This window comes from Gopherus flavomarginatus, chromosome 3 (assembly GCF_025201925.1).
Source record: "Gopherus flavomarginatus isolate rGopFla2 chromosome 3, rGopFla2.mat.asm, whole genome shotgun sequence".
Classification (NCBI taxonomy): Eukaryota; Metazoa; Chordata; order Testudines; family Testudinidae; genus Gopherus; species Gopherus flavomarginatus.
The window spans coordinates 84,098,170-84,117,389 of NC_066619.1; the positions used below are offsets into that span (position 1 = coordinate 84,098,170).

At 40.4% G+C, this 19,220-nt stretch overlaps 1 protein-coding gene across 4 annotated transcripts in view; it reads left to right on the forward strand.

Annotated features, from left to right (window-relative positions):
• The window catches only part of ROR2 (receptor tyrosine kinase like orphan receptor 2), a 223,833-nt gene that overhangs the window by 169,957 nt on the left and 34,656 nt on the right, over window positions 1–19,220 (forward strand). For all 4 annotated transcript variants that reach the window (XM_050945658.1, XM_050945661.1, XM_050945659.1 and 1 more), the window contains exons 3-4: window positions 9,130–9,417; window positions 10,520–10,550. In XM_050945658.1, the coding sequence (XP_050801615.1) occupies window positions 9,130–9,417; window positions 10,520–10,550 (319 nt within the window). The remainder of the gene's footprint in view (window positions 1–9,129; window positions 9,418–10,519; window positions 10,551–19,220) is intronic.

Genomic DNA, 19,220 nt, shown 5'->3' on the forward strand with positions numbered 1-19,220 from the left:
ACAGTTGTGTGCCTACACTTACATGAAGCAGCTACCCTATGTGTGTATACAAATATGCTTTCATGGTGATTACACGCACACATGTAGGATATGGCATTGCACATGCATTTTTTATCATTGACCTGGGTAAGGCCTCTTTCCAAAATGTTGTTTTGAGATCTTAACCTAAAATATCTTCCTTTGTAAGTGAAGTTTTGCACGTAGCAGTGATTTCACTCCTTGCTGTAGTCAGCTATGTGTTCCAAGATGGATATTATTTAAACAATACATGTTTTCTTCATTGGGAAGCCCAAAAATATTATCAGTCTAGTGGTAGTTGTATCCTTTGTTTTTCAACCTGTTTATTAGCTGTTCTCGAGAATTTGGTAACAGCTTGATATTCCAATAATCTGTGAAAGAACTTTCCTTATTTCTACCATCTTTCCAACACTCACAAGAATCACTGCTCCATCTTAATGTGTTTACTGTGAGATTCTCTTTGCTATATTTTATATTATTTTCATTCCATCTTAAAAGATGAGGAACTGGCAATCTAACAGAGGCAATTCAATATATAAGAGAGTACTGACTATATTGCAGTGTTAGTTGTTTCTGCAGCCTAGTGTATATGTGGGATGCCAGTGCCATCATAATTTGATATGTGGACTAAATTTTGCTAACCTGTTTTGCATTTGTCCAGGCAAGATGGAATATTAGAATTGATTGTAAGACATTTTATAAACCATAACAAGTGAGAAGTTTTAATTTAAAACTACTGTGCCTATGGCAAATACAGAAATATCTAGCAGATTGATTTTTCCGTCTGAATCCTTGGCATTCAGACAGCAGATGCAAAGCCTATTGAAGGCAATGGGAGTTTTATCTTTGATTTCAATGGGCTTTGGATCAAAGTCAGAGTAAAGCAAAAATTCCCTAGCAATAACTTATATATAATGGAGCAAATTAGTTTGCAATATAATAGGACTTTTAAAAATAAAAATTTTCTATTTGAATATCTGTATCCCAAAGCAAATGTAATTGTTGGAACATAACATATATTTATAACTGCATTAATGCTATCTGAACATAGTGAGCCTTAGCCATTTTTGTAGGGGCTTTTCTTTCCTTGTTTCATAAAATATACCACTGTTATACCAGATGACTAAATCTGTTTGAGTTTACAAAGTCTCCAGTTGGCTGGCACAGTATTTGAAGTATTGCTCACAAAACACAATTTAAATATGTAAACATAATTCAAGTTCTGTTACATTGCATTTCACTTTTTCATACATTTATGGGAAATAGAATGTTTGTAAGGAGAGAGCACCACATTTTTGGAGAATCATGAGATGCACAATTAATGAAAGAGAGCAGTTTCTTACCCCAAATCATTACATCTAAGTGGAATCCACACAATATTTGTGGCATACCATGTACCATAAAAAGTAACTGTTCATTATCACCACAGAAATTAAATAAAGAAAACATTCTTAACAATATAGCTGGTTAAATTTTCCACTTTGTTTGGAAGATTTGCAATTATAGGTTATCTGAAAAGAACGTCAAATAACAGGGCAGCATAACAAATGGCTGGCTGCACTGTCATACAGTTACTTCAGATTTAGTAAGTTTTGTAAACAGCAGGCTTCCCCCTCTATTTGACATTGGTGAGGCCTCATCTGGAGTACTGTGTCCAGTTTTGGGCCTCACACTACAAGAAGGATGTGGAAAAATTGGAAAGAGTCCAGCGGAGGGCAACAAAAATGATTAGGGGGCTGGAGCACATGCCTTATGAGGAGAGGCTGAGGGAACTGGGATTGTTTAGTCTGCAGAAGAGAAGAAAGAGGGGGAATTTGATAGCTGCTTTCAACTACCTGAAAGGGGGTTCCAAAGAGGATGGATCTAGATTGTTCTCAGTGGCACCAGATGACAGAACAAGGAGTGATGGTCTCAAGTTGCAGTGGGGAAGGTTTAGGTTGGATATTAGGGGAAAAAAATTTCACTAGGAGTGTGGTGAAGCACTGGAATGGGTTACCAACGGAAGTTCTTACAGGTTTTTAAGGTTGGTCTTGACAAAGCCCTGGCTGGGATGATTTAGCCGGGGATTGGTCCTGCTTTGAGCAGGGGGTTGGACTAGATGACTTCCTGAGATACCTTCCAAACGTGATATTCTATGATTATATGTATCATTTCTCAGAAGAAATTAAACTACCAAATAAAGAATTGGTGCTTCAGGGTGTTGATACAGAAATAGGGTAGGTGTAGTACATTGCACTTATGTTTCTAACTTTTTCTGTAGGATGTTGGTAGGAAAACATTTGTGTCAGGTTAGTTCAATCGGACAAAAAATATTTATTACTTGATTTGTAGTAACAAAGTAACTTAAAATATTATTGGATATGTTTGTAAAAATGGCAGGAGAAAAAAATGAACTTGAGCCAAAGTCAGAGTTGGTGAAAGTGGATTCCATTTCATTGACATCAGGGAAATGGCATTTGGTCACACCAGATCTGAATCTGGCCATAGAATATTGGTGTTTCTTTCTCTGATAGTTTCTCAAGCAGTTTTGTTCCTGTCACTTTTGGTTTCTGGTCTTAAGTTCAGATCACATATTCTGGATCACTTAAAAGCTGTGGAGCAAATTCATTGCTAGAGTAACTGGTTTCGCTGAAATTATAGCAGAAATGAATTTGAGCCAATTTATGTAGTAATCCTTTGTGGATGAGGCTTTGATCTGTAATAATTACCTCTCATGCATCCTATCTCGCTGAATTAAATACCATTCTGCAGTTGAATAAATTTTAATTTACAAGCGAATGTCTGTGACTGGGCTGATTTAGCCAAATTCACTCCAAGTCAAGATTTTAAATAGCCGATAGTAAAAAGTATTGAAGCAGGTGTTGTCCAGCCTGTGAGCTGGAGGCCAATTTACAGCTCTCAAGGGTAACCATATTAAGAAGAAAAAGTTTTAATTATGAATTGAAAGAGTGCTTCCTGACTGCACCCTGTGGTTTTCAAACAGAAGTGCTTAAAGCAGCTGCTTCACTACAGAGAGGTGGTATGGAGCACAGTGGTCCCACTTGCCTGGCAGAACCAGAAAGAGCTCCGATATGACCTGGGAATGCTCTGAGTAGCAGCTGTTGTTTCCCGGCTACAGCTGTAGAGCAGCTTCTCATCTGGCCATCTGCTATATCACAGAGAAGAGAGAAGAGAGTAACTCTGGGTAGTTCAAGGATGGGAATTCAACTGGTTCTGCCTGACCCTAAGGAAGCACCTAGTAAAGGATAGCGCCTCTCCTCCGTACAGCCACGCACAATGCCCAAGAGAGCAGGGAAAGGGAAAAGCACCAGCAACCAGTTACAGCTTCCTGACTCTCTGACCGGGTTGAAGTCATAACAGCCTGGGAACAGCCAGGGGTAGCAGAGAGAGAGTTGGAGAGCAGAACTTTATTTTTGTTTCTTTTCATGAAATATTTTTTCTGACATAAGCTGTGTCATTGGAAACCCATATTTTGACAAATATATTGAATTATTGCAATCTATCCATCTTCCTCCTCCCATCTCTGCCTTGACAGCCTAAAGTGAAAGTAATCTACGTTGTTATTATTGTCTCTGCAAAAGTGGCAATACCAGTTTGGGAATTTTTAAATACTAAGTTAAGGATGAGTTCGTCTTAGAAATTGCTATTCTAATTTGTGGTGGGATGGATGTGTGTTCTCTGTTGTTAACTGAAATGCGTGCGCGCGCGCGTGTGTGTGTTCGTTCTGCGGAAATGTTAATTTCAAATAATAGTTAGAAATTAATTACTTATACCTCTTCTAAGAAGGTATCAGAAGATATAGAAAGATCAACTGGTGATTTTCTAAGAATATAACAATGGGCATTCTGCGTCAGACCAGTGTCTTGTCTTCCAAAAGTGTCCAATGCCAGATGATTCAGAGGCCATGAACAGAACAGGGTAATTTATCGAGTGATCCATCCCCTGTCATCCTGTCTCAACTTCTGACAGAAGTTTAGGGAAATCCAGAGCATGGGGTTGCATCCCTGACCATCTTGGCTAATAGCCATTGATGGACCTATTGTCCAAGAAGTTATCTAATTCTTTTTTGAACCAATTATAATTTGGGCCTTCACAACTTCCCCCAGCAATGAGTTCCACAGCTTCACTATATGTTGTGTGAAGTACTTCCTTATGTTTGTTTTAAACTTGCCGTCTATCAATTTGAGTAATTTTGTACCCTCTCCAAACTTTCCCACCTCACTGTGTACCCCTTTTTCCAGATCTTTGACTATGCTGAATAGCACAGATCTTTGTACAGATCTTTGGGGATCCTGCTGTTTATCTCTCTCCACTGAGACAACTGAACATTGATTTCTACCCTGTTTCCTATCTTTTAACCAGTTACCGATCCATAAGAAGACCTTCCCCCTTATCCCATGTGTGCCTACTTTGCTTAGGAGCCTTTGTTAAGGGACCCTGTCTGAAAGTCCAGGTACACTGTATCAACAGGATCACCTTTGTCCACATGTTTGTTGACCCCTCCAAACAATTCTAATAGATTGATAGGTATGATTTCTCTTTACAAAAGTTGTGTTGACTCTTCCCCAATGTATCATGTTCATCTGTGTGTCTGATAACTCTGTTCTTTACTGTAGTTGCAACCTATTTGCCTGGTACTGAAGTTAGGCTTACCAGCCTGTAATTGCCAGGATCACCTCTGGAACCTTTTTAAAAAAAAATTGGGTTCACATTAGCTATCCTCCAGTCATCTGTTACAGAGTGTGATTTAAGTGATTAGATTACGTACCACGGTTAGAAATTCTTTAATTTCATATCTGAGTTCCTTCAGAACTCAAGTGCGTACCATCTTGTGACTTATTACTGTTTAATTTATCAGTTTGTTCCCAAATCACCTCTATTGACACCTCAATCAGGGACAGTCCCTCAGCTTTGTCACCTAAAAAGAATGGCTCAGGTGTGGGAATCTCCCTCACATCCTCTGCAGTAAAGCCTGATGCAAATAATTTATTTAGCTTCTCCACAATAGCCTTGTTTTCCTCGAGTGCTCCTTTAGCACCACTATTGTCCCGGGCTTCTGATGTACTTTTTTTTTTTTTTTCTGTTAGTTTTTGCCTTTTACTAGGTGGTCTTCAAAATCTATTCTGGCCTGCTTAACTATACTTTTACACTTGACTTGCCAGAGTTTATTATGCTCCTTTCTATTTTCCTAAGCAGGATTTGAGTTCCATTTTTTTGTCTCTAACCACCTCTTTTACTCTATTTAGCTATGGTGTTATTTTTTTCATCCTCTTTATTTATTTATTTTAACTTTTTTTTAAATTTGGGTTATACATTTAATTTGAGCTTATATTTCAGTGGGGTTTAGAAGATTCCATGCAACTTGCTGGCATTTCACTCTTATGATTGTTCCTTTTAATTTCTGGTTAAATAGCCTCCTCATTTTTGTGTAGTTCCCTTTTTGAAGTTAAATGCTATTGTGGTGGATTTCTTTAGTATTTCTCCCCCCCACCCCCCCACACACACCAGGATGTTAAATTTAATTACATTGTGGTTGCTGTTACCGAGTGGTTCAGCTATATTAATCTCTTGGACCCAGATCCTGTGTGCAATTTAGATCTAAATCAAGCATTGCCTCTCCCCTTGTGGCTTACAGAACTAGCTGCTTCAAGAAGCAGTCATTAATGGTGTCTAGAAATTTCACCTCTGTATCCTGTTCCCAGTCGATATGGGGATAGTTGAAATCCCCCATTATTATTGGCTGTTCTATTTTTGTAGCCTTTCTAATCTCAATCTGAGTATTGTACAATCCCTGCCACCATCTTGGTGAGGTGGTCAGTAGTATGTTCCTACTGGTATATTGTTATTATTCAAGCATGGAATTCTATCCATAGCTATTCTGTGGTACAGTTTGATTCATTTAAGATTTTTACTATATTTCACTGTATGGTTTCTTTCACATATAGTGCCACTTCTCCACCACTGTGACCTACTCTGCCATTCCTATGTATTTTGTACTCTTATTACCAGGCCCTATCAATTATCAGCATTCCACCAAGTTTCTATGATGCCTATTATATCAGTATCCTCATTTAATACCAGGTACTAAAGTTAACCCATCTTAGCATTTAGACCTAGAATTTGTATAGAAGTACTTATAAAAGTTGTCAATATTTGTCTGTCTTCTTGTAATGTAACTGAATGGGCCTCTTTTTCATTTGATTGTTTTTCTTTAGTTCCTACCTGTACTTTTCAACTTCTGTCCTGTCCTCTTTATTAGGATATGAGGTATTCCTTTTAATAAATCCTTCCCTAAAGGATGTCTGTGTCTGAGCCTTGTGCTCCTCTGCACTTGTCAGCTTTCCCTTAGTTTAAAAACTCCTCTTCAGCCTTTCCAATTTTACATGCCAGCAGTCTGGTTCCATTTTGGTTTAGGTGGAGCCCATTCTTCCTGTATAGCTTCCTCCTTTCCCACAAGGTTCCCCAGTTCCTAATAAACCAAAATCCCTCCTTCAAACATGATAGGCTCATCTACACCTTGAGGCCTTGCAGTTCCGGCTCCCTAAATGGCCCTGTACATGGTACTGGAAGCATTTCAGAGATAGTTATCATGGAGGTCCTGGAGTTTAATCTTTGACCTAGCAGCCTAAATTTGGCCTCCAGGATTCTCTCCTATCTTTCCCTATGTTATTGGTACCTATGTGTATCACGATCACCAGTGCCTCCCCAGTACGGCACATAAGTCTGTCTAGGTGACTCGAGAGGTCTGCAACCTTTGCATCCGACAGGCACTTCACCGTGAGGTTCTCCTGGTCATCACAAACTCAATTGTATATATTTCTAATGATCAAATCCTCCATTGAATAGATATGCGGACAGAGTTGGCACCAGGGTTTTTTAGCAGGGTTTGGTTCCAATCCCTCAGACAGAGACAAACACCCACAGAATCTCTATCTAGCGTTCTTAAAACTGCAATACCCACCTGGGGAAGTGAAGAAACAGATTGACAGAGCAACACGCATCCTTTCATGTATTTATACCTGCTCCTATATTTTTTACTTCAGACATCTGATAAGGTGAGTTCTATCCCACGAAAGTTAATGCCCAAATAAACTTGTTAGTCTCTAAGGTGCCACAAGGACTCCTCTTTTTGGGGGCGGGGGGGGGGTTTGCTTGTATTTTTTGTTGTTCTCCTATGCTCCATTTTCTCATTGTCTCCCTCATTTCTGTGCTCTTTCACTTTTGTATTGCTCTTTGCTTCCCTCCTTCCCCTTCCTCTCTTATTTTTTTGAAAAGTTAAATTTTTGAAGAGGTTTTTCAGGATCTCTTATTTACCATCTTTGACTGCTTCCCTCAAAAAGGCCCCACATCAAGGTGACACTTCCACATCTTTTAAAGAGTCTGGACATGTTTCCTCCTTAATGCTCCTCCTTCCAGGAGAGTGCCTCATTGACTTCTTGTAACCTGTGTTCTTTCTGTCTTCCCTATTTCTGCCCACCTGGCCAAAACCATGGCTGAAAATCCTATTTGTGTAGTGCTTCTACCCTTTGTGGCCTAGCAACAAAACTGCAAGTGAGCCAACAGCATAGCTTCTCCTATATCCATGTTTTGTCAGTCTTCTCTCCTTTGTCTTAGTTTGTCTTTTACATTCCTCTTTTATCTCCTCCCTTCATCTTTCCCTTATGTTTTTCTCTTTTCTTGTTTCATTTTCTTCCCCTTGTTTTCCTTCTCCTTCTATTCCCACCTGTATTTCTCCTCCTCCTCTTCCCACTTGGTTTCTTTTCATTCCCCTAAGGATCTCCCAGATCTCTGACCTTACTTCAGGTCCTACTGGTGCTGCTGCTTCTACTTATACAATAGCCATTCTTCAGCCCGAAACTGCTGGTACTGACATGAATGTTAAACAGCTTGTCTTTATTTATTAAATACTGTTCAGTTCAATGTTAACACCAGCTCATCTAAGTTATACCTTGCATCATTGCTCAGATGCTTTTCAGCAACACAATGAATACATATTCACTCCATTTTGCAAACCATCTGAAGAGGCTTGTGCCATCCAAGTGTAGAGACTTCTAAATAATATAGTAGTGACTCACTAATCAGAAGTTAGTATTAAATAAATTGGTCCATCTTTCTACAAATTTTCTAGTACATTTTCTAGTGCTTTTGTCCACTCTATTCCCAAGTCATGAGGCTTCCAGACTTCCCTAGAAAAGCGTAGGTCTCACTGGTATTTTAGAATTGGAAAAAATACAGAGAAGGGCAACAGTAATGATTAGGGATATGGAACAGCTTCCATATGTGGAGAGAATAAAAAGACTGGAACTGCTCAACTTGGAAAAGAGATTACTAAGGGAGGACATGGTAGACATCTATGAAATCATGAATGATGTGGCGAAAGTGAATAAGGAAATGTTATTTACTCTTTCACATGACAGAAGAACCAGGGGTCACCCATTGAAATTAATAGGCAACAGGTTTAAAACAAACATAAGGAAGCTTTTCACACAATGCACGGTCAGGGTGTGGAACTCGTTGCCAGGGGATGTTGTGAAAGCCAAAAATATAATTCTGTTCACAAAAGAATTAGATACATTCAAAGAGGATAGGTCCATTAGTGGCTATTATCCAAGAAGGTCAGGGATGCAACCTCATGCTCTGGGTGTCCTTAAACCTCTGATTATCAAAAATTGGGGATGGATCACTTAAAAATTATCCAGTTCTGTTCATTCCCTCTGAATTATCTGGCATTGGCCATCACTGACAGACAGGATACTTGGCTAAATGGACCATTGGTCTGACCCAGTATGGCCATTCTTATGATACAAGCTAAATAGAGGGGGGAAAAAATCTTATTCCAGAATTCCACACAGGCAGTTATAGTTGTATAAATTTACATCTTGCCTTATCTCCGTGTAACTTGCTGTGTAGGTAAGCCCTCATTCATGAGACAGAATTTGGAGGATGATAGTGTTCCAAATCCAGGGTGATGAGAATTATGTTTCTGCATAGCATATATTTGAAGGAAAACTGAAACCATTTTAAAGAGCTTTTCATAAAAATGTGCTCTTGGGCAGTCTCTTATCCAAATCCCACTGAAGTTTGATCTTTTTTGAACTTTCACCTTTACAGGTTACTTTCTGACCTTTCTGGAACCTGTCAACAATATCACCATAGTCCAGGGCCAGACAGCAATTCTCCATTGCAAGGTAGCAGGAAATCCTTCCCCCAACGTCAGATGGCTAAAAAACGATGCACCAGTGGTTCAGGAGCCAAGAAGGATCATCATAAGAAAAACAGATTATGGTTCACGGTTAAGAATCCAAGATCTCGACACTACTGACACTGGGTACTATCAATGTGTAGCCACTAATGGAATCAAGACAATAACTGCGACAGGAGTTCTTTTTGTAAGGCTTGGTGAGTCATTTTGCGTTAAAATGTGGCTTTTATGACTACTTTAATTGTTTTATAGACTAGTTCTTAGTTTTCACAATAGCAAAATGAGAAATTAATTTGCTGTTTAAAAAACCCCCCTCAGCATTAAAAGAAATAAATAAAAGTTGTTGCCTGAGGCCTCTCTTTTCACACAAGAGCTCTTAGCGAAACCTGATACCCATTTACTTGTAATAAAAGAAAGGAACTACAGATGGAATGTCTGCAAATATACATCTCAAAGGAAATCACAAATGTTAAATAAGGCCCAGTGCAAGGTACAAAAACGGTAAGTTTCATTGCGTCAAATTAACACAATATTTCCTAACTCATTCTGTAAAAAAGAGCTTTTGAAAGGAAAAGGGGAATGAATAACAGTTCATAGTGTTCACTGGTGTTCATAGTTTGGAACCTATTCCTTGTGAGATACTGAATGCCCTTAAATGGGTGAAATTAATTTCATGGAAGTTGAGGGCACACAGCACCTGGCAGGAGGTTCTCATCCCTTTTGAGGGATTTGTCACTTAATCTGCAACCAGAACTTTTATTTGTGTGGTTTTTAAAGTCCCTGAGGTGGTGGCACAAAACTCTAGGGACACTCCATTTCCTAGATACTGTTCAATATTGTTATGGTAATGACTAACGTCACTATTTACCTTGGAGAGATGTATTAAATACTAGGGTTTCATATCATGTTCCTATTGTGATACAGGTTACAAGCATGCCTCTGACACATCCTAACAGCTCTGATAGTAAGCATCAAATGAATTTAATTGGGTTTAGTAAGAGATAAGTGATCTGCCAAGATAATGCTTTGTGTTTTTTGAGATTGTATGTTTCTATACCAGGAGATGCAATACAAACAAAAATGAAGTCTACTCAGGTTTCTGCCTGAGTAGACAGAAGATTCATGTGGTTTTTTGAAAATAACCGTATTTATGTGCAGGAACTCAAAACCTTTTGTTTGATGCTTTGCAAGCCTTCCTTAAAGAAATATATGGAGTTCTATTTAGCCTGCTACTAGCTTTTTAATGCTACAGTCATGAGCTGAATTTGTCAATAATTTGTATTTGTTTTATGTTTATAGGCCCAACAAACAGCCCAAATCACAATTTCCAGTAAGTATTTTTTGGAAATAATTTACTGCATCCTTAATGATTTTGCTGTGAAAGAATTTGAGTCATAAATCCTGCAAACACTGCTGGCAATCATCACATGTCTTTGCTACAAATATTTAGCTTGATTGAAAACCCTCAGAATGGCTGAAGTCTTTTCAAACAATGATAGCATTGTATTAGTTGTTTTTGGTTTGACAGAATTTTCTTAAGGAACTTCTGCGTGCATATTTCATATTTTAGGGAAGCAAAATACCACAAAACTGTGATGTTTGGACAGTAATCATTTACAGGACAAGTATGAGCAACACTGGTGGCCAGAAATGAACAGGTCAAATTTTAGGTCACTGTGGTTGTAACTTTAACCATGTTATATTACTGTAACTGGAAAAATCAAGTGAAATTAGTTCAGGTATTTGTCTCTGAGCAATTAGGAAACTGCTATTCTGTAATGTGATTCAATTTAAACATGAATGTTTCATGATGGTTTCCTTATTTCTGTCAGCTGCCTGGAGTTGGTGGGCTACCCAACTTACCAAAAAAAAAAAAATTGGCTTTGTTTTGCCATTATTGTTGCATATGTTTGAATAACTGTAAGTAAGCTTTATTGTATCATTTGTTCATGTAAATTCTGTGATGCTTCTGTTCAGTAGTGGAATTAGTACATTTTGGGAAGTGTGTGCACTCATATATTAATAGAAAAAGGGTGTGTGGTGGGAGGACAAATGTCATAGTCTGCCAAGGACAAACTTGTATATACAGGGTGGGATTTTCAAAAGTATTCGCAAGCCTTAGCCTAAATCTTCTCCCTTTGAAGTCAGTGCTAAAACTCTCATTAACTTCAATGGGAGTAGAACTAGACCAATGCTGAGTGATTTTGAAAATTACACCCAGAAATTTTACACTTGCATTAAAACTTTGAACATTTTAAATAATGGAAATGCACTAACCATGCTGCATCCTCCTTGTATGTTCTTTCACACAGCAATCCTAATACTGTTACTTATATGCATACAAGTATAAAATCCCTAGGAAAAAAGCGTAGCAGAAGGCACATTCTAATTCTCTTCTATTCATATGCTCAGAACATGTACATGAAGGAAAGGGTTTTCATAATTTTCCAAACTGAAAAATGAGACTTGAGCCTTCAAAGGGCACTTTGTTGTTAAACCAGTTTAAATTTCATAGGTATATCTTTCCTAAATAAAATTGGGCTATGGCCATTAAGGGTGACACATGGATGTTCACATGAAGAAATGTGCATTTTAGTAACCATTCTGAACCCTACATACATGCTGTGTGTTCTTCATTTTACATCAGAAGAACACTGAATCTGTTCTGCCAATTAAGTAATATGCAGGTTTCTGAAGGATATGAATTTCTAACTAGCAAAGAAGGTCAGAATAGAGTTCCAGGAGGGAATAGCATGGGAGTCAGAAAATTAAGAAATGAACAGTGAAGCACTGAATTGATTTCAAAGCATACATTCCTACGACTTACATAGATGTGGGTTTGATCTGAGCACAGAACAAAGAGCCAGGAACTTCCCGTTCCATTTGTACACTGATTCCCTTTATAACGGTTAGCAAGTCATTCAGTCTCTCTTTCCCTCATTCTGTAATATTTCCCAATCTCATAAGGGCCTTATAAGGATTAGTTAAACTGATGTTTGGAAAGTGAAAAATTCTGGATAGTAAATGGGAAAAAGTAATTTTGGTCACATACTAAAGACTGTATCATAATACATATATACAGAGGGCCAAATTAAGGTTACACAAGCAACCTTAAACTTGCTATTTCCTAACTTTTGAGTTCTTGATGTTGCAACCTTGACTTTATTTTAATGTATTTTTTTACTATAATTTCCTAAATTAAAAAAAAATTAAAATTTGAAAAATAATTCCATCATTGTAGAACCATAGTGACCTCTCCCATGTAGATTGTCAGCAGAGCAGTGATATTTAGATCCATGTCAAAGTCCTCTACCACTTGAGCTGATGGAATATTTAGTAGCAGTAGAAGCTGTCTTCTGTGCAGACCTGCCACTGCAGGGGGGATGACACGCGCTTTGCCAGTGGATATCACAGCTGTTTGCTGGACTGCAGAGGATTGCTGAGACTCAGGAATAATAGGTTTAATTCTAGGCAGGAGCGGCGCCAGGGTTTTTGGCGCCCTAGGCGGAGGTCCTTCCACGCTCTGGGTCTTTGGTGGCAATTCGGCGGCGCTCCCAGTCTTCGGGGCACTTCAGCGGCTGGTCCTGGAGCAAGTGAAGGACCCGCCGCAGAATTGCCGCCGAAGACCCAGAGCGCGGAAGGACCCCCCCCCCGCTTCCGAATTGCCACCAAAGACCCAGAGCGTGGAAGGACCCCCTGCCGCCGAATTGCTGCCCCCCTAAATCCTGGTGCCCTAGGCGACTGCCTAGGTCACCTAAATGGAAGCCTGATTCTAGGTTGTGTAGGGGAGTGTTCTGGGACCCTGCAAGTGCAATCCAGGAATTCTAGTGATTCTTCTGTCCCTGTTCCCCATACCTACCTAGCTCCTGTCTGTACCCTCCCATCTTCTGTCCTTCCCTACCTCCCTGGCATTTGCCTCATCCCCATCTCTGTCCCATGTCCCACCCCTTGTTCCTGCCCACATGATACCCCCCCTTGCTCCTATCCTCCCTCATTTCTCTGCTCCTGCCCTTATCACCCCTCCTGTTCCTAGCCCATTTCCCCAGACTCTTATCCTTCCTCTCCCCAGGTTTTTGCCCCTGTACCCATGCCCTGCATATCTTTCCCCACTCTCCCACTCTTCTGTATTCCTGTTAGGTGATTTGCTTCTCCTCCTGCACATACCACAGCTGCTCTGGGTAGCCAGTAGGAGCAGCTGCTCAGCTGTTGCAGCCTCTGTTTGGAGCACATTTAGTCACTGTGTGGAAATGGTATATGTGCAGTCCAATCAGCTGGTAGGAACTGACAGCATGAGGCATGTTCCATGCAGATGAAATCTTCAGAGAATTTGTCTGCCAAAGTCTAACAAGTTTCTACTGAACTTGTGCAAACTTAGATTGTTCAGAGTCTTATAACTGGGCCAGTTTAGGCACATTTTCACAGGTATGGCAAAAGCCATGATACCAGGATGACTCGCCCCAGCTACTCCCCAACCCCCCAAGTCCCTTGCCAAATTTAAGTCCTTTCTCCAAAGCATGGAGGCACTAGAGCTTTTCAGAGAAAGAGTTGTAAGATTTTTTTCTTTTTTTTAACATGGACAAAACAACATATTTTCCCCTAACCTTATTTCTGGAAATGGCTGAACCATTTTACCTGAAACATTCCACATAAAAAAGTGGCCATTGGCAGACACCTAACATGGAAAATTTCAGCATGAATGGTTTAAATTTAGCAGTTGGCAACAGGATCTTATGGAAATTATTGGGCAACTTGAAATACAAGTTTCTTTGCATATACCACCTACAGTCGATGTTTAAAATCTGAGTGTGGTAGGGAAATAGGGAGACCTGGGATGTGGGTAGGGAATAATGGATGTGGGAAAGAGATGTTGAGGAGTGGGGATATGGGGAGACATAGGGAGGAGAATACATGTCACCACTGATAGCCAACAATGTTGATAACTATTAGACTTCACTCCACTGATACATGCTTCATTAGAAAGCTCAGAAATTCCTTCTAATAGGTGCTCGTTCAAGTGCATATACATGAAAACAAGCATAAAAGAGCAAGGAAATCACTAGGTAGTCCTCACTCCACAGTTGCAACTTACAACTATGATTTTGCTTGCTCAGCCTTACTGTAACTTGACTACATCCACCACCCAGAGCCACGTACCTCCTCTCTTCATCTTCACACAAAAGAAGGAACTTTAACTTCATTACCAAATATCAACTATTGAAAAACAGTGCACAGCATTGTACATCCTCATTACATCACCTAAATAACATTCCTGGGAATGTTACAACCAATAACTTCCCAAAGTGCTAAACATTCCATGAACAATAATCTAGCACACCAGTCTTAAAGGTCACCATCAACTAAATCCTCACCTGACTATACACAATATGAGATCATCATCCCAAACAATTAGAAAGCATCCATCCCTGAAGACTCTAGTGTCCGAACTGAAGACTGCACATTTTTTGTGGAAATGGGAAGACTTGTGAGCTTTGGCTGGTGGATATGGAGGAAGACGTTGCAAGGGTTGGGTGAGCACTTTAATGATTTCTTGGCTTTTTATGTTTGGTGGTGGTATTATCACTTTAGCAATCTTTAAATGACTTGGAATTAATTTTTTGTTTTCAGGAATTAGTATGTATTTTTAAGAAGTATTTGAGCCAGATTCAGGCTCCCATTCCAGAAGCTTTGCATAGTGGACATGGCTTGGGAAAATGGGATGTGACTGGGGTGATCCAACTATTCCTAGCCGTCAGAACAGTCCATCAAGGACATAAGCTGCTAGGCGTAGGTTAAAGTAGCCTTGCTAGCTGGAGAATCCAGTTGCATTTAACCACTTTTGCCCCTCTCTGAGATTTGCTGAATGTAACTCTGACACAGCCCAGAATCTTGGTGCTCCTTATTTGCTTGTTTTCTGGTTGAAAATATCTGTGTTTTTTCCAGGTATATCCAGTCAGTACACATGTCTTTTTCATTGTATTTTGGTGTCTTGTATTTTGTCAAGAATTCTTTTGGCTGCCAATGATTTAAAAAAAAAAATGCAACCAAGCATGTATGCACGGGTGGGTGGGAGGAAGCGGGGAACGAGGGAAGAGGAGGAGAGAGATGGCTTTCTGAACTGCCAGCAGGACTATAGAGTACAGAAGGAACTGGTGTGGAACAAAGGGCTCATTTTATTCATTAGCCATTCAGTCCAGTTTCCGTCTGAAGCACAAAGTTCTGTGCCTCGTGGCATTAATGTTTTTCAGAAAGGTACACTTCGGTGAGCACACTGAAGTCAATTGTACCTCAGTTTAAAGCAATGCCTAATTCTTAAAGAATATCAACCTTTATCTGTTTGATATCATATATCATGTAAATTTTCATTTAATCCATATGCTTATGTTGAGGCCATGTGCTGAACGGGGATTCTAGAAGACTGTATAACAATCAAGGATTGTCAGACATATTAAGAGTCAGATTTGCCCATATGAAAAAGGACACTAGACTTCAATAAGGATGAAGTCAATAGGGTTTCATAAAAGCCTAAGTAAGGTTGTATAACAATTACACAGTAGACATACAGATTTTAATTTTCTTTTAAAGATGTTTCTAGAGAGGTTGGTTTAAAAAATTTTTATTCATTATCTGTAAAATTCTGGAGGATGTTTCTAGAAAGGTGTAAAAATACAGATTTATCAAAATTACCACGTTTGGTTTGTAAATCAATTCTAGTTTGGTGTTTTGTCTTATCCAACTATTACCTTTTAATTCTCTGGCTGGTGGCTACAGTAAAAGCACACATTCAAATCTATAATGAAAAGTTGTTTTTTTGTTTGTTTGTTTTTAAAAGTGTCTGACCATCCTTTGCTGTCCTACACTGTCACATTTTCCATTTCATAATACAGCAGTAGAGGAATGGTTAGACATACACTCATTCCTTTCTGTTTTACTGTGTAATCCTGTTATCTTGTACGATCAGTTACCCATTTCTGAAAAGGAATTGCAATTTGCCCTTCTCTCTCAGAAAAGACGACATTTCTGCCATTCAGAAAAACACAAGTTTGTTAGTTACTGTTTGTTTTAAAGTAGAGAGGAAGCAAATATCAGACAAACCTTAGAAAATGCAATTTTAGCAAAACTTAGTCAAATTAATAGATTCCAAGGCCAGAAGTAATCATTGTGATCCTCAACTCTGACCTCCTATATAGCATACAACATAGAACTTCCCGAGAATAATTCATAGAGCTGATCTTTTAGAAGAAACATCCAGTCTTGATTAAAAATGGTCAGTAATGGATAACCCACCTTGGTAAATTGTTCCAATGGTTAATTACTCTCACTGTTAAAAGCGTACAGCTTATTTCCAGTTTGAATTTGTCTAGTTTCAGCCTTCAGCCATTGGATCATGTTAAACCTTTCTCACTAAAATGAGGAGCCCATTATTAAACATTTGTTCCCATGTAGATACTTATAAAATGATAGATTTCAGTCTCTCAGTCCTGAAGTGATGGCTGAAAACTGCTCTCATCCCCTTTTTAAAATGTGGTTCATGCAAAAAATAATTGTTTTAAAGACTACATACTCTTTAATCGAAATTGTGTGTGGGAGGTGTCTTTGAATTTTGTTTAAAGTTAATTATTTAAATGGAAATTTGAAATCTCAGCCCATGGCTCGGTTTATGATTGAGGCAGTGGCCAGAGTTCTTTAACAAGACTTGCTTTTGTGGGAAAGGGGCATTTCTCTCATCCCCACAGCAATGCTGCAGCTAGTGGGGACTTGGGGTGGAGGGTATTTTTCCAGATGTCTGCTGTTTCTGGGGCTTGTGGAAAGCTGTTAGGGCTTTGAGAGTGAGTAGAGAGTGTGGGGAGGGCACAGCAGCTGTAGATGGTAAATTAAGCCATTACAAAGTGTAGCTGGGAGAATAGGCAGATCCACTAGTCGGACCGTACCTATTTATAAAGGACATTGATCCCATCCCCCAGGGACTTCAGGACACAAAAGGTTCCTTCCTGAGCTCCCATGCAGAAGCACCAGACTTAAGATATGTCTGCACCATTGCTGAAAGTGTAATTTTCAGCTTGGGTAGACATAGCTGTGCACTAAAAACAGAAGTGTAGTTGCAACAGCCAGAGTGGTGGGACAGGCTGAGAATTACCTAGAGTTCTGAGTGGGATTGCACTTGGAGTGGCTAGCGTGTTCTGCTGCTTGCATCACCATGGCTACATTCTATTTTTAGTGTGACAGCTGGATCAGAGCTGGCACTGGGTATGTCTACCCAATCTGGAAATTATACCTCCAGCTTCAGTATAGACATACCCATAGTAACTATGTGAGATGGCTGTTATGGCATACCTCCCATCCACGCCCTAGGAGTATGTCTACACTGTCGACTGGATGTGGGTCCAAGCAGGTTGTTGTGCTAGAATCCCTCTGCAATCCACATCTAAACCCCAGAAATATGGGTTTCAAGGCATATGTAGGCCAAGCACATTAGCACACCTGACCGGTGTGGGTATGAACATGCCTTGGGCAATGACATAGCTCCTTACTTGTGCCAGTTTGTAGTGTGGACAGGGGCAAGGGGCATGTCCTGAGTCCCACATTCAAAAGTCCACCAGCCTTGTTCTCACAATGCGCCAAACCCTTTCCTGCTTGACCGTTACCCAAATCTATAAAGGTCCCTGTCCTATCATTTTCACCCATAACAGCAAGGTGCACTGATCACTTCACAACAGTCTTCACTGCACCAGCACACATGAACATGGAACATGCTCCGAGAGCAGCCATCTGGTCAGCCAAGCACACCTGGGTGCTCATCAGTGTGTGGTGTGAGTTCACTGTACTCCACAACTTCTCCCGCAGCACAAGGAACTTATACTGGGATGTTTGGGAGAGGCTGGTGCCGGTCTCATTCACTGTACTCCAGCCCAGTGCCAGGGACAGATAAAGCACCTAAGGTTCCAATACCACGCTTTAAAAGATTCTAACAGTTGCTCTGGGAGTGGCCTCCAACATGACCATTCTCAAGGAGCTGGACTGTATACTCTCCAGCGCTCCCAGTACTGAGCCTGAGGGACACATGACTCCTCTCCTCAAAGCCGCCAGCCTAATTGTCTGACAGGGTGCTGAAGAAGACCAGTGTGTGTAAGCAGGGGGAACTGGTGAGGAGGAGGCCCCAGAAGACCCAGAGGAAGAGAAGCATGTTATCCTGCACCTCTGCTTGGAGGAGTTGGTTCTACAGGTCCCTTCTGACAAGGAGGGAGTCCCTGAGACTCGGCAGGAACCAGAACCCAAGACAAGTAAGCTAGAACTCCACCCTCCCCACCAACAACCCCTCCCTCATTCTCTGGGTCTGCATGCAGGACTGGAAGGCCACCCACCGCTTCTGTCAACACATACAATGGTCCCCAACCAAGACACAACTTAAATTCAACATCTTATTGAATTACCATGAACCACTATGAAGCTTTTGGCAGAAGCTATAGAACAGATTATCAGCGAACTATCATGTTGCTCATGGGTCTGTGCATTTGTCGGCCAACAATCTGACAGCGGGGGAGGGGATAGAAGGGGGAGGCGGGGAAAAGGTCAGGTTTGGGGACAGTACATTTGTATGTGATTAATGGTTCTCCACAGTTACAGCTGTTTTCTACTCCTTTCAAGATCACAGATTTTCAGTTCAGTAATCCCCCACAGCTCTTCAAATGGGAGCTATGCAAAAGGAAGAGGCAGTTTAGTATCAGGGCCAGGACAGAGAAAGGGAACCTTTGCTTCTCAGAGGAATGTGACAGCGGCCCTCTGTCACAGTATGAATGGTCTCAAGCATTGCCAGTCCCGAGTGTTCAGCGTCTCCCCGCTTGGAGCCAGGCCGCACAAGTCAGGAGAAAGGAGGGTGGGTGAGGGATCCGCTCCCACAGCTGCACAGACACCCTGCAGCGTCCCTTTGCAATGGGGAGGCTAGTGGTTTGCGGTCTTGATTGGAAAATTCACGGAATGCGACTCTTTATTCCCCCCAGTTCAT